Genomic DNA, 27920 nt, shown 5'->3' on the forward strand with positions numbered 1-27920 from the left:
TTATAGGGCAATGCGCGCAGCTATAACATAAAATGCTCGATTTACAGCAAAATTAACAAAGTTAAAATAAAATGTTAATTGTTTTTACAATTGAAACTCGTTTTATATTTTATTAGGTATTGGAAACTATTTAGAAATATAATTTTTTCACCGTGGATTAGACCTAATTTATTAATATTTTAGGGCAATGCGCGCAGCTATAACATAAAATGCTCGATTTACAGCAAAATTAACCACTTCACTGGCAGGGCTTTCCAAATGGCGTTCCACGCGCCGAGGCCCAGATTATCACAATAAAAGTTTCAGTTTTTGAGATTTTCAATGTTTCTTCGAACGTTGAAATACTCAATTTTTACCACTTTTCAACAAATGTTTTTCAATTTTTATGCAGTAAAACTCATATTTTTTATTTTAAAAAAATGTATTTATATACATTATTATATATATATATATATATATATATATATATATATATATATATATATATATATATATATATATATATATATATATATATATATATATATATTCCTGTGTCTGTCACCTATAAGATTTTGTAGAAATTTTAATATGATTGTCTTTGCAATCAATGTCGAAATCATGAGGAGTCATTTTCCGCCTTTCAACTCCGCCAAAGGCAAATTTCAATCCGGGGTCCAGTCCCTTGAAGACGTCATATTGGGTTAAATCTCGCGATTCCGGTTGCTCGAAAGGAAAGAAGTTTGGCACAATTTTTGGCTCAACAAGATTAAAAATGACAGACACTGCCACGCCATCAGTCATTATTGTATTTGAAAATTTTAATCTGTCTTTGTTGACACGTAATTTCGCAATGTCAAACATGTTGTTCCATCTGTCGTCGTTTTCGTTTAATCTCTCAGGACGTCGTTGATGCTTGAGTTGTTGGTATCGTTGACTCTCTAATTTCATGTTTTTCTTGATTGGAGTCAACTGTTTTGCAATTTCTTGCAATCGATTTTTCATGACTGACAAACTCTCGCCGTTCTCTGGATCATCGCTTGCTCGTTCCAAAAGTTGAACATTTTTTCCCAAGGTCGTTTTTTCCTCCTCCAACAACTTACATTCTTCTTTTAACGGTGTTATATTTCTTTTATGTTCCACTTTTTGTTCTTAAATTTCATCATGTGTAAACGTTTCCGGTGCTTTTGAGACGGCAACATAATCCGGTGCTATTTTCATCAACTCCTTCTCTAGTTCTTTCAACCCAGTATCGGTATACGTCACGTATTTTAGGCCTGCTTTTATGATTGGTGCAAGAATAAAACTTTTTATTCCTTCACGAGAAAAATATCCTTGCAAATCATGAAAAAAATGATAAATTTGTGGCATTTTTTTCGATTTTTAATATCTCGAAAATCCAAATTGTCGACATTTAGAGCTTTGAATGCCTCATTGTCAAAATCGTTGGACTTGAACAGATTGTCGAGCATCGTTTTAATAATTCCACCTCGATTAATCTCTAACACTTCGTCGTCTGGCACTTTCATGAGTCTTTTCACTTCATCTTCGGATATTGGACTTTTTCTTTTTGTTGACAGATTTGATGCATTCTTTGCAGCAGGGGGGGGGCTTTTTCCAGTTTGGATTGTTGTATTTCATGGCCAACCGATTTCGATAAGCGGCACCTCTATTTCTGCCGTTTGGGGTTAAATCGTAAACAATTTTCCGTTGTAACACATCGTGCGGTCTTTTGTTTATAATTAGCAGAAAAATAAGTAAACTATTTCTTTTAAATATTTTAAATTTGAATTATTCTCGCGGGCTTAACATGCAGATTGAAACGCACTCTGGTGAGCGCGTTGACGCAGTAGAATTTCGTTAGTAAAGGTACCGTCCCATGATGGCGTGAAAGCGTCGGCGTAAAGCGTAAACCATGTGAGTGAGTGAGAACGTGATATCTGTTCATCTCTTTCTATCGCACGATTTCTGCTTTACGCCGACGCTTTGCTTTTACGCCGTCATGGGACGGTACCTTTAGTTATATGTTTGTACTGAAATAGAGAGCATGTAAAAATAAACCCTGAGATGAAAATGAACGATTTGTGTATTTATTTACAATTAATAAACATTTTGGCGCCTGACGTGAGGCATTAGAAACTCATCGATCAGATTAATAATGTTTTCTAAGGAAAAGAACTTTCAATAACAGTGAAAAAAATGAAAAGCAACGTAAAGTCAAACGAATCGTCGGGACGCTTGAGTGACACGCTATGCATCGAATTTGCCACGTGGTCGGTTCGATGAAAAAAGTGAATCTAGATTAGCAAAAAATAAAGCGATGTGAAATTGTGTTGCAAAGTGTGGCATCACAATTTAAAAATTCATTTGGTGTGTAGGTTAGTTTGTCAAGCTTAATCAAAACAAAGTGTAATATTCAAGTTCGGAAGTGCAGTGAAATATGGCGGATAAAGTACTAAAAGGCTTGCGAAGGCATGGCAGCGCGCCACAGTAAAATCTAACGTGACTCGTATCAACACAATATTAGACGGTCGGGAAGAAATGTTCATTGCTGAAGCGGAAATCAGAATGAAAAAGTTAGAAGATCAGTGGAAAGAGTTCGAGCGAATTCAGCAAGAAATAGAAGCAACCAGAATTAGTGATAATGACGATCAACAAGAAATATTTGATCAAGAAGAGCAAGACGAACGGCAAGTGTTCGAAACAGGTTATTTTCATTCTGCAAAAAGATTACAGGCAATTATTGATCGGCCAAAACGTGAAGCGGAAAGAACATCCTTGAAGATAGCTCAAGCAACGGCAGCGCGGGCAGGCGAGCCAACAGCTAGAGAACGTGAAGGAAATCCAGCTGATGATAACGCAAATGGATGGAGGAGGAGTGGTGTGAAGCTGCCACCACTATCACCACCAGAATTTGATGGCGACTACAGTAAATGGATGACATTTAGAGATTGTTTTGAGGCAACTATTCACAACGTTGCACACATTCAAAATCTTTACAAATTCTGGTATCTTCGAGGTGCATTAAAAGGAGAAGCAGCAGAATTACTCATTGGAATTGAAACAACGACAAAAAATTACGAAGAAGCTTGGAAGCTAGTGAAAAAGACGTACGATAACAGAAAGTTGATTGTTAATTCGCACTTAAATGAACTTTTAGCATTTCCAGTTATTGCTAAAGACAAGGTCGAAGAGCACAGTTCAATGAAAAAGTTTGTCCTTCACATTCGCAAGCACATGAAAGCCCTGCAAGCATTAAAGCAACCTGTCCAATATTGGGACACTATTATTATACATTTAACAAAAAGCACATTAGACTTTGTCACACAGTGTGAATGGGAAAAATTGGTGGAAGAAGGCGAAGATAGAGAAGATGTTGGAGATAAAATGCCAACTGTAGAAGAGTTTTTGACTTTTGTAGAAAGAAAATCCAGTACATTGGAATTAGTGGAAGCTAATAATCCAAAGCAGGAAACATTAAAGCAGCCGAGCAGTAAGGTACCGTTCGAAAGGAAAGAACGTCGTGTGACAACAGCTGCATCAACAAAAGGAGAATGTCCAATGTGTAAGAGTAAACATGCTATTTACCAGTGTCCAGAATTTTTAGCGTTGACTCCTCAAGACAGATCCAAGGAAGCCAGAGATAAACGATTGTGCCATAATTGTTTAATTCCAGGTCATTTCGCAAAGGTATGCAAAAGTTCTCATTGTAAAAAATGTGACAAGCATCACAATACTCTACTTCATTGGGAATTTCAGAAATCTACAGGTGCTCAGTCAAGCAAAGAAGAAGAAAATAGTGCTTTAACAATGACGTGTCATGTTGCTAAATCTGAAGTGTGTTCAAGTGTTAGCAAATCGGATCCTGTAGATTCACAAGTTTTGGGAAGTGCCTATTCCGTGAGAAATTTATCCTCCCACGTGCTGTTGTCTACAGCACTAGTGTATGTGATGGACAATAGTGGTAATTAACATCGATGCCGGGCTTTGTTGGACCCTGGCTCACAACTTCATTTTGTAACAGACGATATTGTGAAAAAATTGGGATTACCGACCAAAAAAGCAAATCAGTGCATTGACGGTATCAACAATGCAGTCACGAATGTTGGAAAAGCCACAACAATTAAAATCAAGTCAATGTATTCCGATTACACAGCATCATTAGAGTGTCTCGTTTTACCAAAGATCACTCAGAATCTTCCCCAAGTGAAAATCAACAAAAGTGAATTGAGAATTCCCGTGGATATAAAGTTGGCAGATCCCACGTTCGATGAGCCTGGAGTAATTGATATTCTCATTAGTACAGCGTTGTTTTGGTCCCTACTATGTAAAGGTCAAATTAGACATCGTGCTGGTCAGCCTTCTCTTCAACAGACGAAGCTGGGTTGGATTGTTGGAGGCGAATTGGTTGAATCACGCAAAAGTGCACCTCCTAGTTGTCATTTAGTGACAATGAAATGTTAAATAATCAATTTGAGAATTTTTGGCGAGTGGAGAGTTTGCAAGAACCACGAAAATGGACTAAAGAAGAAATAAAATGCGACACATTTTTTGAAGAGACATTTCAAAGAGAGGAAACTGGACGTTTCGTTGTAAAATTGCCGAAAAAAGAGGAAGTCACTCTGGGGGAATCGAGAGAACATGCAGAAATGAGATTGAAGTCGTTGGAGAGAAGATTCAAAAGAGACCCTAAACTAAAAGAAGACTATGCCGCTTTTCTGAAGGACTACGAAGAAAAAGGACATATGCAATTGGTTCGAGAAAAACAAAATGAAGATGAAGAGGTATACTTTATTCCTCATCAACCTGTGTTAAGGCCAGGTAGCATCACAACGGAGTTAAGAGTCGTGTTCGATGCATCAGCATTGACTTCGCTAGGAACGTCCTTGAATCAAAAGTTACAAGCAGGTCCCAATTTACAAACAGACTTATTGGAGATAATTCTTCGGTTTCGTGCGTATCAAGTGGTGATAACAGCTGATATCGCACAAATGTTTAGACAAATTCTTATTGACAAGGAAGATCAAAAACTACAATGCATTCTGTAGAGAGAGGACTCAAACCAAGCTATTCAGACTTTCGAGCTCATGACAGTAACGTATGGCACCACTAGTGCTCCATATTTGGCGATTAGATGCCTACGACAACTGGCAAAGGAGGCAGAAGCAGATTTACCGATTGCAGCACAAGCTCTGAAAAAGGATTGCTACATGGATGACGTTCTAACTGGAGCTAGAACAATACAAGAAGCAAGTAAACTACGCAGTGAATTATCAGAACTTCTTTAACGAGGCCAATTTCAATTAAGGAAGTGGAGAGCTAGTGATCCGCTGGTCTTAGCTGATCTGAATGAACAATGCAAGTCTCAGCAGTTTCTAATCTTGGACGGCCAAGGTCCTCTGAAGACATTGGGATTACGGTGGGATTCCAATAAAGATTGTCTACAATACCAAGTGGAGTCTTTAGATGAACATAAAATAACGAAGAGAAATGTACTATCAAAAGTTGCCCAAGTCTTTGATCCTTTAGGACTTGTTGGACCAGTGTTGATTACAGGAAAGATCATCATGCAGCAGCTGTGGGTAAGACAAATTGAATGGGATCAGCAGATACCTCCAGACCTGAGTACAACTTGGTGTGATTATTATAAGGCTCTACCTAAGCTGAACGAGCTCATAATTCCTAGAAACATCAATCCTCGTAACGAAAGCGAAAGTTTTGATATCATAGGGTTCTCTGACTTCTCTGAGAAAGCCCTGGGTGCCTGTCTGTACGCAGTGAGTAAGGATGAAGATCAAACGATGTCTTCTCAGTTGATTTGTTCCAAGTCGAAGGTAGCTCCGGTGAAGGCAGTGTCTCTGCCGCGTTTGGAGCTTATGGCTGCATCACTTTTGGCAGAATTGGTTTATCTGGTTCGCAAAACATATGAAGAGAAAATTCGAGAAATAACGTTATTCAGTGACTCGACAATCACGCTTGGATGGATTAAATCGAAGCCTAATGATCTAAAGACATTTGTAGCAAATCGTGTTACAAAAATACAGGAATTGACAAACTCTGCTACTTGGCGACATACGCCGTCGTTGAGTAATCCAGCCGACATGTTATCCCGAGGAATTGCCGTTCAGGATATTTTGGAAAACAAATTGTGGTGGAATGGACCGTCCTGGATAATTGACAAAAATCAGTGGCCCTCACAGCCTATTACAATTGAGCCAGATTTATCAGAGATGAAAGTGTCTTTGACCGTAACCAAAGAGGAAGATATTTTCTTATTATCATCTAATTATTCCAAGCTTATAAATATTATAGCTTATTGTCTTCGCATTAAAAGGTTTTCTCAACTGTTGAAATCGAATTCTGAAGAAGTCAAGATGTTGAGAAAAGAACGAGTTATTCCACCTCTATCAGTGAAGGAGTTGGAATCAGCTGAGCAAGTTCTAGCAAGGAAATCACAGCAACAGACATTTTCCAAGGAGATTGTGATTATTCAAAGGAAACAAGAATTACATAAACGCTGCCCTCTGACTGGATTGAATCCATTTATAGATGATAAAGGCCTTCTTCGTGTTCTTGTCCTATGATCAGAAGCATCCAATTATTTTATCATCATATCATACATTCACAACTCTTTTATTACGACATAAACACGAAAAGTTGCTTCATTGTGGTGCTGAGCAGCTATTGAGCATAGTAAGACAACGATTATGGATATTGAACGGACGCAGAGCCATTCGCAAGAATTCTATTCCAGAATTGTAAACAATTTTTATAATCTAAAAATTTTAATAAATAAATCAAGTTGCAGTGTCTTGCACTATTTACAACCTTATTAATTAAATAGTTAATATAATGAAGTCGAGTTTTTACTACAGAAATAACTGTTAATATAAATTTTTAAACCCAGTTTGACCATGTTTCTTTTAAAAAATTAGTGCTCCTTTGCCCGCGGTCGTAATTTTCCTTCCTAATTCAACATGCGGAGGATAGTACAATTCCTTTAATCTCATAATGCATTAACCTTAAAATTATTAGTTTTTAAACTTTTATATTTTTTTTAAAGAAACAGTGAATATTTTTAATTCTTTTTGTTTTAAACTTTATAAATATTTTTTTAATAATATACTAGTTTTTAAAGAAATCTATAGAAAATTTTAAAAGTTATTGAACGAAAATTTCCGTTTATATCCACTTTACATAGGCTAACAATGTTAAAGTAAAATACTTTGAATTTAAATAAAAATATCTTGTTTTAGAAAAATTGATTTTTTTTAAACTTAGCAATTGTACAGGTAGTATTCCACGACATATTTAGGACGTTTCGAAGTAACATCACCGATTTTTCTGAAACTTGGTAATATTATAATGTTTGGTATGAAGTTTCAAGAAATCCATTTTTTTTGCAAAAAGAATTGTTTATTTAAAAGATACAATAATTGCTCAAAATTTTTTAAATATGCCCATATCTTTTAAACGGTTAAACATAATCAAGTTTCGTTTTTTGCGTTCGACGCAGGGAGACCAGACACTTCAAATAAGTTATTAGCACATTTGTCAAAAATTGTTAATTAACAAAGTTATTTAAACAAAAAGACCTCACTTTCAGCGCAGAGAACCAAATTAAATATCTAAAAGATGAAAATATTCTTTGCGTTTCTCTCCTCTTTATCCTAAAAAATTGTTCAAGTGCGATTTGTACTCGCACTGCAATGGCGGGTTCCGTGCACAAATATTTAAACAATACTTGCAACATTTATCGGTAATTGGTAGAATTAAAATAAACAATTAAAAAATATATTAAAATCATTTGATGAAGAAAATAACCAAAAAAATTAAAGTGTTGTGTATCTAATATTGTAAAAAATAATAAGTAGAGAAACTAATTTGAAAATTTTGTTCCTCTACTTATTATTGTTTACAATATTAGATATACAACACTTGAATTTTTTCTTTAGTTATTTTTTTTATCAAATGATTTTAATATATTTTTTTAATTGTTTATTTTAATTCTGCCAATTACCGATAAATGTTACAAGTATTGTTTTAATATTTGTGCACGGAACCCGCCATTGCAGTGCGAGTACAACTCGCACTTGACCAATTTTTTATAAATTATAGTTACTATTATTCAAATAATTTACTGTTGACTCTCGATGCTTAAACAAAAGTTTATTTATGCTCCTAAAACTTCTAAAACTTTTCCTCTTATTGATTAGTATAAATTTAAGTGTCGTTTTAAAATATTGATGAATTCTTTTAGGTCGGCAATGTTTACTTGCAAGAGATGGAAGAATTTCTAAACATGCCAGATGACTTCGATGAACATGCTTCGAATGAGAATGAAGAAATTTATTTACCTTTCCAGAAACTTCATAAGCTTATGAACGATCCAGAATTCTGGGAAACTATAAAGCAACCGGTTAATAAAACTAAAGGGGAACTACTCATGATACTTTTAAAATATTCAATAAGGCATTGTTTGTCTTAAACGGCAGTAACTGATCTCTTTTCGCTCATAAACTAGATTCCCATTACTTATTTTGCCGGATTCTCGATACTTAATTGATACTTTATTTAATCCGTCAAGTAATGCCAAATTCCACGGAATTTGCCCCGATTGTAGTACATACATAGGGGAATTTGAACGTTCATGCAAATCAATCAATTGTAATTTTTGCGGTTTGAATGTAAATGTTAGAGACTCTTCGTATAACGATTTCTTTGTGTACTTTGACGTTAACTCGCAAATTTCTGAGTTACTAGAATCAAATAGCGACTATTACAGTAATGTTATGAATCATCGAGTGCCTCAAAAAGATGTATTAAAAGACATTTATGATGGTCAAATGTACAAAGAGTTTGTGAATAGTTTAAATGAGAATGAAAGACATCAGTATGTAACTACAACGTTCAATACAGATGGTGCGCCATTATTTGAAAGCTCTTCTTACTCAATATGGCCGATTTATTTACAACTAAATGAGGTGCCCTATGAGGTGAGAACGAACGAGTCAATTGTTGTGGGATTGTGGTTCGGCAAAAGAAAACCCGAGATGAATGTCTTTTTGAAACCCTTCGTTGAAAAAATAAATGTATTCTCCGAGAAAGGAGTCGATTGTAATATTAAAGGCAAAGTACTTTCTGTTAAGGTTTATACATTAATTTGCTCTGTAGATTCAATAGCCAGACCACCGATTCAAGGATTTATATAATTTAATGGTGCATACGGCTGCCCCTGGTGTTTACACCGTGGTCAATGGGTAGCAACCCCAAATAAAGATAAAGGCGGCAGTCATAAATACCCATTGTTGGAAGTATCAGTTAGACGACGAAACGTACAAGACACACTTCGGCACATGAAATTAGCAACGCCAAACAAACCGTGTTTGGGGTTAAAAATCCGTCTCAATTAGTAATTCTCAAAAAATTTAACATTATCGAAGGATTTACTCCCGATCCAATGCACATTGTGAGTAATTTTGGAAAATTGTTTACAAATATTTGGTTTGGTAATAAAAACCATTCTTCTCTTTATCTCACGAAACAACAATTGACCGACATAAATTTGTTGATGAAAAAAATTAAAGTTCCTCACCAAATTGGTCGGCTTTCTCGTTCTCTGGCTGATAAAGAATTTTGGAAGGCCAGAGAATGGGAAAATTGGATCTTGTACTATAGCATACCAATAATTTCTTTGTTTTTAGAAAAGAAATATGTATTACATTGGCTCCTTCTCGTAGAGGCTTTACACATTTTTTCGAGAGATGTAATTACAATTGCCGAGCTTAATCATGCTAATAGCTTGCTACACAAATTTGTGGCGGACACTGAAAAAAACTACACAGGTGTAGCAATGACGTTTAACGTTCACATCCTTTTGCATTTACCTCAAAGTGTTTTCAATTGGGGTCTACTTTTTGCGCATTCTACTTATGGATTTGAATCTGCGAACGGCAAACTGTTAAACATAATCCATTCAGCCAAAAGTGTACATCAGCAAGTTGCTTGACATATTGCATTAACTTTCAGTCATAGGTTAATTAAAAAAGCGGTTTACGATAGTTGTTCAATAGAAACGAAACATTTTTACAATTCATTGGGCACTATAAAAGTTCAAAATACTGTAAAAACATCAAAAGCTAGATATTTTGCAGCACCTAGGAAAGTTGACAACGCGTGGATAGAAAAATTATAACTTTCTTAAAGTTCAATCTGTTATTCGAAAATGGTAAAGAACAGTTGCCTTTACTTGTCCTCAGAGAAAGTAAATGCACGATCCGATGACACATTCGTTAGGATTTGTAATGGTACTTATGCTCAAATTTTTAAATTCATTGTTGATAGAGAAATGAATCAAGATTATGTATTGGTTAAAATTTTGAAAACAAAAACTGCGTTTCCTAGAAATCACAAAATTTTGCAGTTGGTCGAAGAAATAGGTTCAGAAGTAGTGTCGGTTTCCGTTAATGATATCGACAAAATTAGTGTTTCCATTGATATTCCTGACAAAAATTGGTATATTTGTGCGGTACCAAATTTGCTATCATATTAAAATTGGTTAAACGACGTTGTAAAAACGTTTTACGTTTTACGTTTACGATATTTTTCTCAATTTTTCCTTTTATTAGATACCATGTGTAAAAAATCTATTTTTAAATTCGGTAAAAGATTTTCAGTTTTTTTAAGAGACAAACAATTTTCATACAGAAACAGTTTTTAAAATTTGACGTTTCTTTTTATTAAAATCAATTATTTTTAAGTATAGAAATGAGAGAAATACCGTAAATTACTATTGTTAATTTACACGTGATAAATAGGGGATCGTTCAAAAAATACGTGACGCTATTTGAACGTTCCCTTCCTTACATTTACTAATAAAAAAGCGTTTACTGTATTGTAAAGTTCTAAAATAATAATAAAAATTTTTTTTAATATGATAATAACAATTTAATATTTTTCAGAAGTTTGTAAGAAAATCGTGCAGATCATCAAGTCATTTATAGTTGAAATGACATGCTGAATCCAGTACGATATTCTATTTTGTAAAAAAGATAATAGACATGTTCTTGCTCTTAAATTTCATGCGGAATACAGTAGTGGAACATGTTTAGGATCTTTTATATTTTCCTTTCCAAAAATCATCCTGCAAAATTACTTTTAAAAGTTCTTGTAGAAGATCCTGTACATGAAATTACTTACAGATCATGCGCAAGATCTGTTGCTTTTTCATGTATAGTGTTTTACATATTAATGTTTTACATATTTACACTTTTACATGAAAGTGTTTTGTGGAAAAATTCAGGGCGTACAAGTACATGTATGTGAAATTGTACAAGTTCATGTACAAGAAGAAAAATGAGGAAAATTTTTTTGGGGTGAACTTGCTCATGTTCACGTGTAAGAACACGTATCTTTAAAATTTTCCATCCTAGTTACAAGTCCATGTTCTTGTACATGATCATACATAGGGGAATTTCAATGTGTGGAAGCTACACACACGATCTTGTACGTGAATATATGTGAGAAAAAAATGTTGTTAAAAGCTACATGTGAACTCGAATGGGAACTTGTATTTGGTCTTACACGTGTTCTCTTATAAAGCAAAATTTCATCCGTGATCACAGGCGTCTTCCTGTACATGAACTTGTACCATTTCTTGCATTGAAAATTTTTTTATACATGATTATGCATGATTTCTGGTACATTTTCATTGTTCCAAATTCAAGGGCATTTTCAACAGCTTGATCTTGTACGAGAACACGACCAGGATCAAGTATGTGATCGTATGCATGAAAATGTACAAGAAATTATACAAGAATTTTCAGCAGGGAATAATTATCATATGATAATTATTTCAATATATGTACATGCATACATTCTAGTAATAATATTTATATTTATAATAATTATATTTACACCTGTACATGACACATACGTGTTACAAATATAGCATACATTATATAGAATTATACATAGTTGATGGTCATGATAGTTATAACAAATTAATTGTTTAACTACAAAACTTGAATGTAGTTTATTTACAAGTCTTAATTCATTATTAATTATATTATAATAATTGATTAGATGTTAGATTGATAGAAATAATGTAATATGCAAATTACAATTATTTATAAAAAGTAGTGGGATGATTAACATTTCTAAAAAGTATTGAAAACTGAGTTTTTCCAGTACGTGATTTTATCCTGAGAAAAAGGATAAAATGTACGTTGGTCAACCGATGTGTTTTAAGGTTTTACCTCCAAAGAGGGTCTACTTGAGAATTGAAAGACAGTTTTTTATGACATTTTTGGGGTTATCTATCTTAGTTTATGGTTGACAATTGTGTTTGAGTTTTAAGGGTATATTATCTTCAGAGTGTCAATACACAAACTCATATTGCATGTACAGGTGAAAGAAAAACAGTCTGCCGGAAAAACCAACATCACTCGCTGAATACGCTGCATTACTTCATTCTGAAGAATACAATCACTTACGACAATATGAAAAAGGAACTTTAGAGTTCATTACCGTGAATAATGGAGAAGCAGTGGCTGTCGCAGATTTATCATACTTGCGATCAGTATTAGAAAGCGGCGAATTTTACTTAGATTTCTCAGAAACAGCAATCCCCGTGAATATTGAATGCCAGCAGTTGCTTACAATAATGTGTGTGAAGAATGATTATGTAAGTATACATAATTTTATTACTTAAAACTGAAAGTTGTACTGGAATTTTCAGATTCAGAGCAAAGTAGGGACACGACATGAACTTTATTTATAAGGATAGATGTCAATTAACAGTGAATTAATAATTTTTTTTAGAAATTTTGAAAGTTGTACCATTTTTATTTACTTTATCTTGCACAGTTTCTTGGCTTACGAGTAATGAATAGAATTAAATATAATTAAGATTTGAATTTTTTATAGTTAAAAACTTTTTAATTTAAATTAATAAAAATTTGCACACTGACACTCACGAATTTTTTTTACATAAAAATTAGAAATTCAAAAATATTAAAAAAAAATTTTCTAAAAATAAAAGATAAATTAAAATGTAATTTGATCAATATTATTAAATAATTATGATTAAATTTTCAGAAAACATATTATATTATTAGTTATAGTGTAATGATAAGTCGAATTTATTAACGAAATAAAATTTTGTCGAATAATCATTGATTCTAATTTTTAAATAATCGAATTGTTTTTTAACATAATTTTTATTCTGACTAATGTCTATTGGTTAGAAGTATTAAATGTTCGAATTATCAATTCGTCGAATGCCCAAAACATAGAATTGTTAATTCGTAGAATGCTCAAATCATCGAATTTTTAATTTGTCGAATGTTCAAAACGTCGAATGTTCAAAACTTCGAATGCTGAAAACATAGAATTGTTAAATCGTCGAATGCTTAGAACATCGAATTGTCAGTTCGTGGAATGCTAAAATAGTCGAAGCGCCATCTGTTCGAATTGCCAAGTAGTAGAATGGTGAAGTAATCGAATGGACAAATAGTCGAAACGCCATCTGTTCGAATTGTCAAATAGTAGAATAGTAAAGTAGTCGAATGTTCAAAAAGTCGAATCGTCAATTCGTCGAATGCTTAAAACATCGAATTGTTAGTTCGTCGAATAATCAAAATGTCGAAATGTTTATTCGTCGAATCGTCAAAACTTCGAATTGCCGAAATTTCGAAAAATTTGTTTGATTTAATTAAACATTTGTTTGTTTTAAGTTAATGTTTAATTAAATCAAACAAATTTTTCGAAATTTCGGCAATTCGACGTTTTGACGATTCGACGAATAAACATTTCGTCATTTTGATTATTCGACGAACTAAAAATTCGATGTTTTAAGCATTCGACGAATTGACGATTCGACTTTTTGAACATTCGACTACTTTACTATTCTACTATTTGACAATTCGAACAGATGGCGTTTCGACTATTGGTCCATTCGATTACTTCACCATTCTACTACTTGGCAATTCGAACAGATGGCGCTTCGACTATTTGAGCATTCCACGAACTGACAATTCGATGTTCTAAGCATTCGACGATTTAACAATTCTATGTTTTCAGCATTCGAAGTTTTGAACATTCGACGTTTTGAACATTCGACGAATTGAAAATTCGATGATTTGAGCATTCTACGAATTAACAATTCTATGTTTTGGGCATTCGACGAATTGATAATTCGAACATTTAATACTTCTAACCAGTAGACATTAGGCAGAATAAAAATTATGTTAAAAAACAATTCGATTATTTAAAAATTAGAATCAATGATTATTCGACAAAATGAAAATTATGTTGAATGGTATTTCGAAATATGAAAATTATGTGAATTGACGTTTCTCAAACATACAAATTATATTAAATGGCGATTAGTGTGAATGAATTTTAGGTTATGTAGTTATTCGGTGAATTAATAGTTATGACAAATAGTCATTAAGAATAATAAAATATATGTCAAAAGATTTTTCGACAGAATAAAAATTATGTTAAAAAACGATTCGATTATTTAAAAATTAGAATCAATGATTATTCGACAAAATGACAATTATGTTGAATGGTATTTCGAAATATGAAAATTATATGAATTGACGTTTCAATAAGAAGAATTTCGATGTTTTGAATATTATGAAATTGAATTTTGGGCGATAATCATGCGCCCCTGTTAAAGAGATTGGCGTCTGCTGGTTTGGTGGTAAACCCAGACAAATGCGAATTTGGTTGCTCTCGGGTAACCTATTTGGGTTATGTTTTGGATAGGGATCGTTTGAGGCCTGATTCTGAGAAGGTGGCACCGGTTTTAGAATACCCTGCACCCCAGGATATTAACCAGCTTCGGCGTTTCTTGGGAATGGTTGGGTGGTATTCTCGTTTTATAGAGAATGATAGCGAGATCAAGGTACCACTTTTGAGGCTTCTTCAAAAAGAAAGAGCTTGGAAATGGACAGCTGAGCATGAGGAGGCTTTCCAAACTTTAAAGAAAAAGTTGGTATCGGCCCCAGTTTTGACTCGGCCGGATTTTGGCAAACCGTTCACTGTCCAGTGTGACGCTAGCGACTCAGCGATTAACGCAGTGTTGACTCAGGAGTCTGAGGATGGCGAACACCCAATTGTGTACGCAAGTAAGGCTTTAATAGGGGCAGAAAGGAATTATAGTGTCACTGAGCGTGAGTGTCTTGTACTTTTATGAGCCATTAAAAAATTCAGGCTACATCTAGAGGGATATCGGTTTAAGGCTATCACGGATCATAGTGCACTGAGGTGGCTCAGGAATCTTAAGGATCCGTCTGGTCGTTTGGCTCGTTGGGCACTCGAGATGCAACAATGGGATTTTGACATTGTTCATCGTCGTGGTGTTAATCATCATGTACCGGACGCATTGTCGCGTATGTACGAGGATAACACGGACGAGATGTCGGCTTTCAGCACCATTGATGACCCGTGGTACATCAAGAGGAAACAATTGGTCGAGGAGTTTCCTCAACGTTTTCCAGGTTGGTTGGTGGAAAACAATTTGTTATATCGTCATAGGAACGATCCTTTATTGTTACCAATCACGGGCGAGGAACAGGGTTGGAAGTTGGTTGTCCCAGAGGAGCATCGGAGTAGGATACTCAGGGATGCTCATTCTGAAATTGCAGCAGGTCATTTGGGAATAGAGAAGATATATGCTAGGGTGGGTGCAGAATATTACTGGCCAGGCATTTGGCATGATGTCCAGAGGTTTGTTCGCGAGTGTCCTGACTGTCAAAGGTTTAAGGTTTCGCAAGAAGGACCTCAAGGGTTAATGGGTCAAAGGATTGTGGAACAACCGTGGACGGTGGTTGCAGCGGACTGTATGGAGTTTCCATCCAGCAAGAATCAGTGTAAGCATTTGGTTGTTTTCCAGGATTTGTTTACACGCTGGATTGAGGTGAAACCAAATAGGTCTGCTGATGGCAAATCCATTTCGAAGGCATTTGTGGAATTGGTAGTGTTCAGGTGGGACACTCCTCACTTTCTGTTAACGGATAACAGAAAGGAGTTCGACAACCAACACCTCAAATCCATTTTGGAGGACTATGGTGTCAGGCACTTAACAACGCCGCCATACCACCCCCAGGCTAACCCGGTCGAACGAAGTAACCGTACTTTAAAGACGATGATTGCGACTTTTGTGGGCGAGGATCATCGGAATTGGGACAAACATCTCCATGAGTTCCGACATGCGGTCAATACGGCCGTACAGTCTTCGACAAAGGTTTCACCGGCCTTTGTGAATTATGGCCGTCAGCCTCAACCGGTTAAGAGTTTGAGGAGAGATGTTGAAGGTAAGGTTACGGTTCAGGGGATTGATCCAGAGGTTTGGTGCGATAGGTGGCGTAGGTTGGACGCGCTGAGGGATTTGGTTGCGAGATTTATTGACAAGAAACGGGAAGAACAAAGTCGTTATTATAACCGTAATAAACGAAAGGCTACATTTCATGTGGGGGATCAGGTTTTATGGAGAACTCATAAGTTGTCGAATGCGGCAAATAGGTTTTCGGCAAAATTGGCTCCTAAATTTGAAGGTCCCTATGAAATTGTTAGACAATTGTCTCCTTCGGTTTACGAATTGGGTTCGGGAAATAACCGACGTGTGGCTAAGGTTCATGTGTCCGATTTCAAACGTTTTATACCTCCACGTTCTCGGCAATAATTGGAATGTGTTACTTATTTGTTTTTTGTTTTAGATTATTCGAGCCAAGTTTTATTCTTGAGGACCGTTGATCATCATGGGTGATGTGTGGCGCAGCAAACTTTCATCGAGTTCGAGTCGAGCTTCAGGTGGTGCAGTTGGACGCAGTGCGCCGGAGGGAGCAGCAGTTTCCGGAGTAATCGAGGATCGCAGGGTTACCAGCTCTTCGGATTCTGATGTCTCGCTGCCTCCGGCGGGTACTCGCTTTGTGGGCCGTGGCATCTCCTTTGGTTGGCGAGTTCAGTCGAGGGCTCATTTGGCTCGTCCGGGATCTAGGGAAGAACAAGAAGCTTGCGCGTTGGAAAGTGCGGAATTTTTGGAGAGCCAATATGCGGTTAAAGAACTGGAGGCGGTCATGATGGACCAGGAGGATGACTCAGTTCCGGTTGCTGACGAGGAGTTACATGAGGCTCGTGGTCGTGAGGAGCCATTGGCTCAGGTCCGATCACGGGAGCCGGATGTTGTTGCGGTTCCTCGTCCGGCCGATCGTTTTCGAGAAGAAGCAAGGGCGTAGCGTCCGATTTTGACCATGGGATGAATATTTCGGGGGCTGGATCGAATTCAGACAGATCCGGAATTGGACCCTCCCATGGGGGCCTGTTTTAATTGTTGGAAAACGGACCACAAGTTGGCTTATTGTCCTATCGTTTTGGTTCCTGATCCAGTACCTTCGGCTACTGGATTAATGGATGATTTGCGGTTGCTGGAGGCTTCTTTGGTGGGCCTCCCGCAAGAACTGGTAATCGCGGCACGTCAGGGTTTCCCTTAGAATGGGAGCCCAATGTATTTTTAAGGATTTTCTTTAGTTTTTTATTATTATTTAATCTAATATGATTTTCTTGGTTAAGTGTTAAGTAATTATTGGATGAATATTTTATTTTTCATTAATAGATCGTTATTATTTTTGTAATTTGAATTAGGTTAATTATTAGCTGATTGAAGGCTTTAAAATATTTAGTTTTGAATAAATACATTTGATTTCATATCTTAATTTTGGTAATTTGTTCTTTATTAATTCGGGTTTAATCGGCAACAATTTTGGGATTATTGTTGGCCTAGGGGAGGGGATTGTAACGAAGCATTTCGTTATAATTTCCTTTCCTGTTATTTGGGTTACTATTGACATTTAAAAATTTGCGGGGATCTCGTGATTGGGCCGGAGGTTTTTGGTTTCGTCTTGTGCGGTGTTTCCAGCGTCCAATGGGTGAAGCGGTTTAGGAGTTCGTCCACTGGATCTTTGATGGAGCGTCGCGAGAGGAAGCCGGTCGGCATCATTACCATAATTGCTTGCTTTCGTGAGAGTCAGAGTTCGTTACCAATTGTTAAGAGTCTTAAGTCAAGTCAATTTAGATTACTTTGCCATTAATTTCAATTATCAAGTTCAAAGTGTACGTTTGGTGATTAATAAATTACAAGGTTTAATTAAGTTTGTGTGTAACTATTTTATTATTTAATCGTTCGTGTTTTGTGCCAATTGTTGATGCACGCGGGGCGAGTTTAACGTCATATAAAGCCCTACATGGCTGCAGTTTTTAATTAATAACTTTTTTTCTAATTGAGGCTCATTTTTTTTCGAAACGGTTTTACACTCGGAGACATTTAAGGAATAGAATACAATTTTAATTTTTTTGTTAGGACGTGAAGAACATATTTGTTTATTAGCATTTTATAAACAAATTATATAAAAAATTATAAAAAATAAAAAAATTTAAAAACAAAAAATATATTCAAATACTGCAATTCAAGACGAAAAAACCCATATTTTAATTTTAAAATCCGTCAACTAGAACTTGAGAAAAAAATTTGTTAATTTAGCAGTACTAAAAAATTCAATTGTTAATAACTTTTACAAAAATTTTTTTTTTTCGCCTAATATTTTCAGGGATTCTTCTTAACCATATTAAGAGTCAAAAAACGTATTTTGGTTCAAAAAGAAAATTTTTTAGTTTTAGGTGATCCGTTTGAGAAATTCTGACCCGGAATATAATATTGAGCAATTTCTAAATTATGGACATTACTCTGCAAAGGCAACTAAAAAAGAAGAAAGAGGAAGAACAATTTAAGCAGAAAAAGTATAATTAATTTTCTATTAATTTTTTCAAATTTCAATTTAAAAAAATGTATTATTTATTTATTATTCGAGTTATTATTTTCCAATAATTTTTTTACTGAAAAATATTTTAACAATTTCTAAAATATTTGATACCTAACTTAAAAACTATGTATAAAAATATTTAATTTATTAAATTAAAATTTACAATTATATTAATTTGTTTGTAATTTTTTATCATTTTCAGGTTCTCGCTGACGTGGAAAATTTTGGAACTTGGCAAAAAATATAATTTCCAAAACATCAAGGTGAGTTAAATTCTAATCTAAAAATCTATCAACTGTGTATTTTTTAAAAATATTTTTTAATAATTTTCTTTTTTTTAATAATCTTTTCATGCTTTTGAAAGTAGAAGGGTAAAATTCTTTGTTAAAAAATTGTCAGTAGATTAACAAATATTTTTGTGGAAATTACTTTCCTTAAAATGTGACAATTTTTAATTATTTTGAATACTTTTAATAATTTTACCAAATTCATTAAATACACAGGTCCACAAAAAAAATCGATGAAGGGTTCCCTTGACCAAACATGGTGTATTATATGTATTTTGGGCCGCTGAAATCGAATCTGAAGTCCGTTTTGCTCCATCACGTCAGGATTTTTTCCTAACCTCAAAATACATGTCGGATTTTGCATGACAGAAAAAAATTTAAAAATATTAACGGATTTAGCCTTATTTTGGGATAGAGGTGTTTTGAGGGATCCCTGATTACGAAATTAAAGGCAAATTTTCAAAATACAAAATGGCGAATCCAATATGGCCATCAAAATTTTCAAAAAATTCTTCAATTTTTATTAAATTTTTATATCGAGGGATTTTCGAGGTCACTGTTTACGAAATTAAAGGTAAATTTTTAAAATACAAAATAGCAGTCAGAAAAAAGAATTCTTGAATTTTCATAAAACTTTGTACCGAGGGGTTTGTAGGGTCGCTGATCACTTATTTAAAGTCAGATTTTCAAAATACAAAATAGCAAATCCAATATGGCTGTCGGATTTTTACAAAACTTAGTATCTGTGAGTTTTGAGCTCGCTAACTATGATTTCAAAATCAGATCACCCACCAATGTAGAGCTGAGGTTGCTTGATGGCGACGCCTGCGGGCCCGCTTTCTTACCCTGTCCAGCCGTCGATACTTGGGGTTCCGACTCCCTGCATCGTACTTTTTTCTTCGTGTGCCTACCATGACGGCGTAAAGGTGAGTCTAAAATGGGATTAGTGTCAGGTACACGTACAACTAAACCTATTGCAGACTCACCTTAAGGAGCGTGATGCAGGGAGCCGGATCACGGAACAACTCCGTTGCCCGCCGTCATCACGTGGAGGTGCCCTGGATGCAGGCTCACGATGTAATGTGTGGGAAGCGGCCCTGAATCTTCTAGATACCAAGTTTTGTGAACATTAAAGAAATTTTTATAAATCCGACAGCCATATTCGATTCGCTATTTTGTATTTTGATAATCTGACTTTAAATCAGTGATCAGCGACCCTAAAAACTTCTCGGTACAAAGTTGTATGAAAATTCAAGAATTTTTTTTCTGGCCGCCATTTTGTATTTTAAAAATTTACCTTTAATTTCGTAATCAGTGACCTCAAAAATCCCGTGATACAAAATTTTATAAAAATTGAAGAATTTCTTAAAAATTGAAGAGTTTTGTGAAAATTCAAAAATTTTTTGAAAGTTTTGACCGCCATATTGGATCCGCCATTTTGTATTTTGAAAATTTGCCTTTAATTTCGTAATCAGGGACCCCTCAAAACCCCTCTATCCCAAAATTAAGCTAAATCCGTAAATATTTTTAAATTTTTTTCTATCACGCTAAACCCGACATGTATTTTGAGGTTAGGAAAAAATCCTGACGTGATGGAGCCAAACGGACTTCAGATTCGGTTTCAGCGGCCCAAAATACATATAATACACCATGTTTGGTCAAAGGAACCTTTCATCGATTTTTTTTGTGGACCTGTGATATTTTACAGTTATGAAAAATTAATTACTGAAAATAACAATTGCTTGCTGATTACTTTTTGCAAATGATAAATAAAATTTATTTTTCTGTATCCCTTTGCCGAAAGTACTGTCTTCCCGGTCTGATTTGGCTCCGGGAATAGCGACTTTTGTGGCCGGCTCGACAGACCCAATGAGCGCTCTGATTGGTTACAAGAATTTCAACACACGTACATGTTAGCATAGCAACCACAGAGACACGTTACTTTTAGAGCTCACGTTTTGAAAAAACTGACAGTCATCAAAATAATGCACGAAATTTCTTATTTTTTTTATTATTTTTTAATTATTTAAAAATATTATAATTTAAATACGAAGAATTATCATATTAAAAATTTTGAGTTTGAACGACATTTTATAGATGTCACTTTTTTAAAGTAGGTTACCACTCTCAATAGATGAATATTTCGAAACGATGATCGTAAAGTAGGTATATTACTATTATTAAAAAATTATTTGTAAAAGAAAATTTCTTCTTTACTATTTTTTAAATTTTACTTCCAATTATTTTTTACTTATAATTTTTTTCATGCCCGCCCCGACCAGCTAAGTCTCGGCTTCGCCTCGACTTTGCAAAAGTCGGGCGGGCAACTTATTGAGCTATTTTATTATTCACACAATAATTATTTAACGTACTTTCGGCTGGGGATACAGAAAAATTGTATACGACACACGGCCAGAAATTTGGATACCCTAGCGAGCGTGATATATAAAGCCTCGGCCTTATATATCACGCCGGCCAGGAAATCCAACTTTCTGGCCTAGTATCGTAATATACTATTTGTCTATTTAGAAAATAAAATTTTTTTTTAAATATTCATTTAATATAGAAGAAATTATACAATAATTTTTTTAATTTCATTTTATTAAAAAAAGTATTGATATTAAAGAAAATTTTTTTTAGTTAATTCTTCATTATTTCAATTGATTAAAAAAATTAAATATTTTAATTAATTGACTGAAAAAATTAAAAATTATTATGTTTTATTATAATTTGAATAATTTTTTTTTGTTAAGTTGTATAATAATTAATTTTTTCTATTAATTTAATTATTTAACGAGATTAAAATTATTAAAATCCATTTTAATTCTCTTTATTAATTTAAATAATTTCAAAATAAAAAAAATTATCTGTGAAAAAAAAATACTAAAATAATAAATTAATATAATTAATTTACTCGATTTTTCAAATATTCAAATCAAAAAAACATTTTTTACTTAATTTAATTAAAATTATTTTGAGTTAACTTATTTAAATTTGAAACAATTTGCCGCCTTTTTGAATTAGCCAATGAGAGCGCTAGTGTTCATGTCACGTGATTCGTTCGCGAAATGCCGCTGCCATTTTGTGTTCAGTAGTCGAACAGAGTACAGAGGGCGTAGTGTGTGATTCATGGCTGTAAGTTTTTACTCATTTTGCATAAAAACAGCAATTATTTTGCAATTTTTGGTAAACTAAAGTTGTTTTACATCAGTTTGTGAATAAATTTCATGAGTGATTGCAAAAAATATCACATTTTCGTGAAAGCTTCGGTCTTGCGTTCTGTGCCGTTCGACATACAAAAAATGATTTCTTCAATTCGAATCCGTTTCGTTTTTATGGAATCGAGTGATTTTCTTGTTAATCGCAAAGTGCAGTTTATAAAATATCAATTGATTTTTGAATATATGGGTATATTTTTATCGTCCGGCTAGTGATTGTTACATATGGCATTGTTTAGGCGCCATCTTGTTTTTTCTGTTAACAGAAGTTCAACAATCGCGACGTAATCCGCTAAAATCGTCTCAAACTTATTTACTTTTTTTGGGGAAAATAAACGTTATTCGTGTCTTTTTTCCCGTTTTTATTTAAATTTTTCACTTTTCAACTAAATTAATGCGCGATTTGCAAAGTTATATTTCGTAAGTTTTTCTTGTATAAAAGTGTTAATTTTACAATTTCTAAAACGTTTTGATAAATTGGAGTAGTCTGTCATTATTTAGCGTGTAAATTGGAGAATATTAGTGAAAAAAATATAATATTTGAGTTAAAAAAATGCCAGGGCGTTCTGTCTTTTGATAATTGTCGTTCCTTCTTTTTTATTTGTCTTGCTTTTTAGAATTCAGTGAATTTGTTAATCGACAAGTGTTCGCGAAGTACAAAATTTATTTTTTGTTTAGTTAACTAACCGTAGTTGCGTTCATTATTCAGTGAAATTTTATACAAAATATCCAAATAATAGGAAATAAACAAGCGACTTTATTTAACGTTTGATTATATGTAATATTTTCTATTTTATTTGTTTTGCTTTTTTAGAATCAAGTGGATTTTCTTTGTTAATATTGACAAGTGTTTGAGAAATACAAAATTTATTTTTTAGTTTGAACATAAACGTTAGTTGTGTTTTTCCTGTAAATTTTTTTTCAAAATTTCTATCAATAGGAAATTTACACGACTTTATTTAATTATTGACACTTTTAATTGCATAAAAATAAATAAATTTATAGCAAAGAAACCTTTAAAAAATATTCAAAGTAGTGTAAACATTTAAAATAATTGTATTTGAAGTGAAGAATTGTACTAATCTTATTATAATTTTTTCAGATATTTAGTATAATGATGGATGGATTATAAGGATTGAACTTATTTTGGATATTATCTATTTTCAATTTTATAGAAGTGAAGGAATTTTGCAGTATAATTACCAATTTTCAATTTTACCCTGTAAAAAAATAGTATTGGGAGGTACGGGATTCCGCATTGCGAGTGCCAACCTGCTAATGCGGTATTCGCGAAATACCGCATTGGGTGTCGTGGTGAATACGGAAATCAAGGGGTCCCAATGCGGTGCAAGTTTTAAGCTTTAAAAAAACGAAAATACTTGACAGGAGGAAATAATTACTGTCAGTGGAGAAAAATGCGAGTTAAAGGAATAATAAAATACTAATAGCGAGTGTAAAATTGAAACTTTAAAAGAAAAAGTTTAGATGAACTGTAAAATATGGGCACAATGCGGCATAGGCTGATTTCAATGCGCCACAGCACAAGCAACTTTGACTGGTTTGAATGACGTGAAATAGGTAAACAAACATTTTCTAACACATTTGTCTCCGTACACAGACACTTCTCACTAAATCTGCCAACGTACAATTGGTAAAGCATCTTCTAAATTACAATAATCGAAAATATTGTTTAGATTCATGCAGAAACGCGGTTATGAAATGAAAAATTGGAAAGTAATGTAATGTAAATCATATGTCAGCTGGGCCACTGTGTTCGCTCGATTCGCTCTGCTTGCTTCTACCCTCTTCTGGCGACTTGCACAATGTACCGATTGTGTACCGCATTGAAATCAGCCTATGCCGCATTGGGCCCATATTTTACAGTTCATCTAAACTTTTTCTTTTAAAGTTTCAATTTTACACTCACTATTATTATTTTCTCATTCCTTTAACTCGCATATTTCTCCACTGACACTAATTATTTCCTCCTGTCAAGTATTTTTGTTTTTTTAAAGCTTAAAACTTGCACCGCATTGGGACCCCTTGATTTCCGTATTCACCACGACACCCAATGCGGTAATTCGCGAATACCGCACTGGCAGGTTGGCACTCGCAATACGGAATCCCGTACCTCCCAATACTTTTTTTACAGGGTATGGATATGAAGGTGTTTTAATTATAAATAATTATCAATATACGATTTCATGGATATAAAGGTACTGTGAATAACTTATTTATATTTGGGTTATTATTAGAAAAATTTACTAAAAGCTTATGTTCTCAACAATGTTAGTAATAATACAAAAATCGCGTAATATAAAATTAAATATAAGCTACAAAATCATTTCGAAACTCGAAAGAAAAATTTAACTGCAATAGAAATTTGTGCAAAATGTTTAAATAATTTTGACAATTGAAGATCCGATTTTTGAGAATATTTTATAATATTTATTGTTTATTTAATACTAGTAATATTGCCTGCAATTATTGTAGGCAATAATAAAATTGGTCTAAAATACATTTCATAATTTTGGTTTTATAATGAATAACTTTTTTGTCATAAATTTTCTACATTTATATTTTCTACAAAAAAAATTCAACTTCTAAAAAATATTTATCCAAATTTGACGACATTTTATTATTATAATACTTTACTATATACTGAAAATTGATGTTGTGAAAAATACTATGAAAATTATATTTTCAACATATTGTGAATTTATATGGAGAGAAAAATTTTGATTTTGAAAACAATAATAATATTAAAACATATTAATGAGGAATTAGATGCAAAGCAAATAATTAAAAATTATTAGTCGAAATTCGTATTTTCAAATCAAAAGCTATTTACAATTAAAAAGCTTAAAACATTATTTATAATTATAAACTGATGTTTGATTTATAATTATGAAAATTTTGGAAATTATTAATTTTATTTTTTGTACGATTCCTCTTTAAAAAGAGATGAATAAAAATAAATTCACGAAGCATTTGTAAAAATGATTTTGTAAATGAAATAAAAAAAACAAAATGTACTCAGAAATTATTGTTTAGAAAAATATATTTTAGAAGGTGAATATTTTTCGAAAATAGATATTTTCATAGTGGATTTTATTTAAAAAAATATATTCAAAAAATTTAAAATTATAAAATTATTTTATAATTATTTCCATTATTTTTTTAATTGCCCTACAATTTATTCATATTTACCACAACAACAATTTTGCTAATATTTCTAAAAATAAAATTGATTTGTACACGGAAGAAATTTTAGTGCATCATTTGCGCTGCCTATAGTACAGTTGTTGTATCAGTTATTCGGCGCACGGTTACCCTGTTTTGGCGCGTCAGATGCACGAAAATGGGACGTATGTTATCCGTATAGGTGTATTATATCGTCTGCTCTATTAAATAATGCAGAGGGATCACTAAAAGGGTGCGCCTGCTGTCACAAAACTGTGGGAATTTACTATTTAAATATTTATATTTTCAATCAGAAGGGTTTCCCACTTAGCGTGTTCATTCAAATAACTTTAAAACACCAAATATTATAACTCAACAATTTATTTATATAATATTAACTCGTGGATCTCATAGAGATATACAAGACGTCTGTATATAGTACTGTCTGAATCAGAACTGGTAACTTCCTATAGTTACGCACTCATACCATACATACGTTTTAGCGCGATTCTACATTCTCATTTCGAAGAGTGGGGAATGAGTGAGGTTAGCCCTGCAGTGGCAATTCCCCACATACTCCCCCCCGAGTGTAAACGATAATATAAAAAAAATATATTTATTAAAGAAAATATAGTTATAAATATATAAAAATATACTTCTTTGTATTTTGAAGAGATCATAAAATTAAAGCGTAGAATCTATCACAGTATCCTAAAAAAATAATTACTTACGAAAATTTCCTTTTAGTAAAACACTATGTTTTACTTCTCGAGAAAAAAATTTTAAAATCTTTTGCTGGCCGGACAAAAAAATCTCAATATTATTTTTAAAAAAATGATACAGAGTATCATTTGTCAAAAAGAGTAATCTAAGTTAGATTAATTACATGAACATTTTTCCTTTTTTTAAATTACATATTAAATTTTAACTAATTTTTCGAAGACGGTTCGAATGAAACTTTCTTTTTTTTTTGTTAACGTAAGTTCTAAGTGCAGGACGATTCTGCACTTGTTTTTCAGTATTCTTGTTAATCGTAATATTTGGTATCGTAGAATTAGATTGTACAGTCGGGTCCCCATACTGTTAGATTCCAAACTGTTATGTCCTCAGTAGTGTTATGTTTTTGCATAACCTCCAAATTCAGAAGTGTTAGGTGACGTCACGTTACGTCACTAATTTTCAGGGCCGTATTCTTAAGACAAAGGAAAAGGGTGCATATACTTCTAGGCCAAACTTGAGGTGTATATATTTACGTTCCTGGAAGGTGCGCAGTAAGCATAATTTGAGCACATAACAGAGCTGAGTCTGGAGAAGTGGGAAATTTCTGAAAATGTAACAGTATGGGGACCCGACTGTACATTATTTAGACTATTATTCGTTTCGTTATTCACAATAAGTGCGTCGTATCTAATAAAATACGCTGGCTTTAAATTTTCCACAGAAATTTGTTTTTTTAAGCCATTTACTTCAACTTCGAATACTCTATCCGATGTTCGATTTATGACTTTGTGAGCTCCCGAATACGGAGGTTCGAGTGACTTTTTTATCATGGATTGTCTAATAAAAACGTGAGAACAAGTGTATATATTTTTATGAACGAAAATCTCTCGTTTATGACGGTGTTCAACTGGAATTGGTTTCACATTACGCATGTGTTCTCTAAATTCCTCTAGGAAAATCTGCCGATTTGGACTAAAATCCTCCGGAAGGATTAATTCTCCGGAACCTTTAACGTAGTACCGAAAACGAATTCGGCTGGCGATGCTCCAGAGTCCAACACATTGTTGCGTAAACCCAACATAACTACGCAGAGAATTTATCCACTGTTTGTCCGAATGACACATTATTGCCGCCTTTAGCGTTCTGTGCCATCGTTCCACCATGCCATTAGAAGCCGGGTGGTACGATGTTGTTCTAATGCGCTCAGTACCAATTAATTGCAAAAAAGCAGAAAAAATTCGTGATTCAAACTGGCTTTTCTGGTCTGTTGTAATAGTTCTCGGCGAACCGTAACGCGATACCCAACCGTCCATAAACGCTCTACAAATTGTCGTTGCCTCAATGTTTTTTAAAGGAATGGCTTCGGGCCATCGTGAAAATCTGTCGATCGCGGTAAGACAATACCGGTAACCGTCGCAAATAGGGAGTGGGCCGATTAAATCAATGTGCACGTGTTGAAATCGGTTCTCCGGCGCGATAAAATGTGATGGTAAAAGTACAAACGATAGGGGTGTGATCAGTACCCCAACGAATTTGTTTCAGGTTAAGAGAGCTGTTGATTTCCTTCAGAAGAGTTTGGAGTTCAAAATCTTCCCCTTGAGCCTGCGCTAATTCAATCAAGCTAAAATCAGATGCAAAAATAATAGCGTCCAGACGAGATAAGGAATCTGCAACTACATTTTCCTTACCAGGTAGGTATTCTATTT

The 27920-nt window shown here is 33.8% G+C and overlaps 3 protein-coding genes across 3 annotated transcripts; 2 read left to right on the forward strand and 1 right to left on the reverse strand.

Moving 5' to 3' along the window:
• Positions 1 to 2520: 2520 nt before the first annotated feature.
• LOC122511942 lies at positions 2521 to 5027 on the forward strand. The gene is made up of 3 exons (XM_043627515.1): positions 2521 to 3943; positions 4004 to 4386; positions 4458 to 5027. Exons 1-3 carry the CDS (start codon positions 2521 to 2523, stop codon positions 5025 to 5027), a joined length of 2376 nt encoding a protein of 791 aa, XP_043483450.1.
• A 39-nt stretch (positions 5028 to 5066) lies between these two features.
• On the forward strand, positions 5067 to 6563 carry LOC122511943. Its single transcript, XM_043627516.1, has 2 exons — positions 5067 to 5232; positions 5374 to 6563. The coding sequence occupies exons 1-2, from the start codon at positions 5067 to 5069 to the stop codon at positions 6561 to 6563; spliced, it is 1356 nt and encodes a 451-aa protein (XP_043483451.1).
• A 20154-nt stretch (positions 6564 to 26717) lies between these two features.
• LOC122511944 lies at positions 26718 to 27527 on the reverse strand. The gene has a single exon (XM_043627517.1). It carries the CDS (start codon positions 27525 to 27527, stop codon positions 26718 to 26720), a length of 810 nt encoding a protein of 269 aa, XP_043483452.1.
• Positions 27528 to 27920: the final 393 nt, after the last annotated feature.

Source organism: Leptopilina heterotoma, unplaced genomic scaffold (assembly GCF_015476425.1).
Source record: "Leptopilina heterotoma isolate Lh14 unplaced genomic scaffold, ASM1547642v1 Lhet_91, whole genome shotgun sequence".
In the NCBI taxonomy this organism is placed as follows: Eukaryota; Metazoa; Arthropoda; class Insecta; order Hymenoptera; family Figitidae; genus Leptopilina; species Leptopilina heterotoma.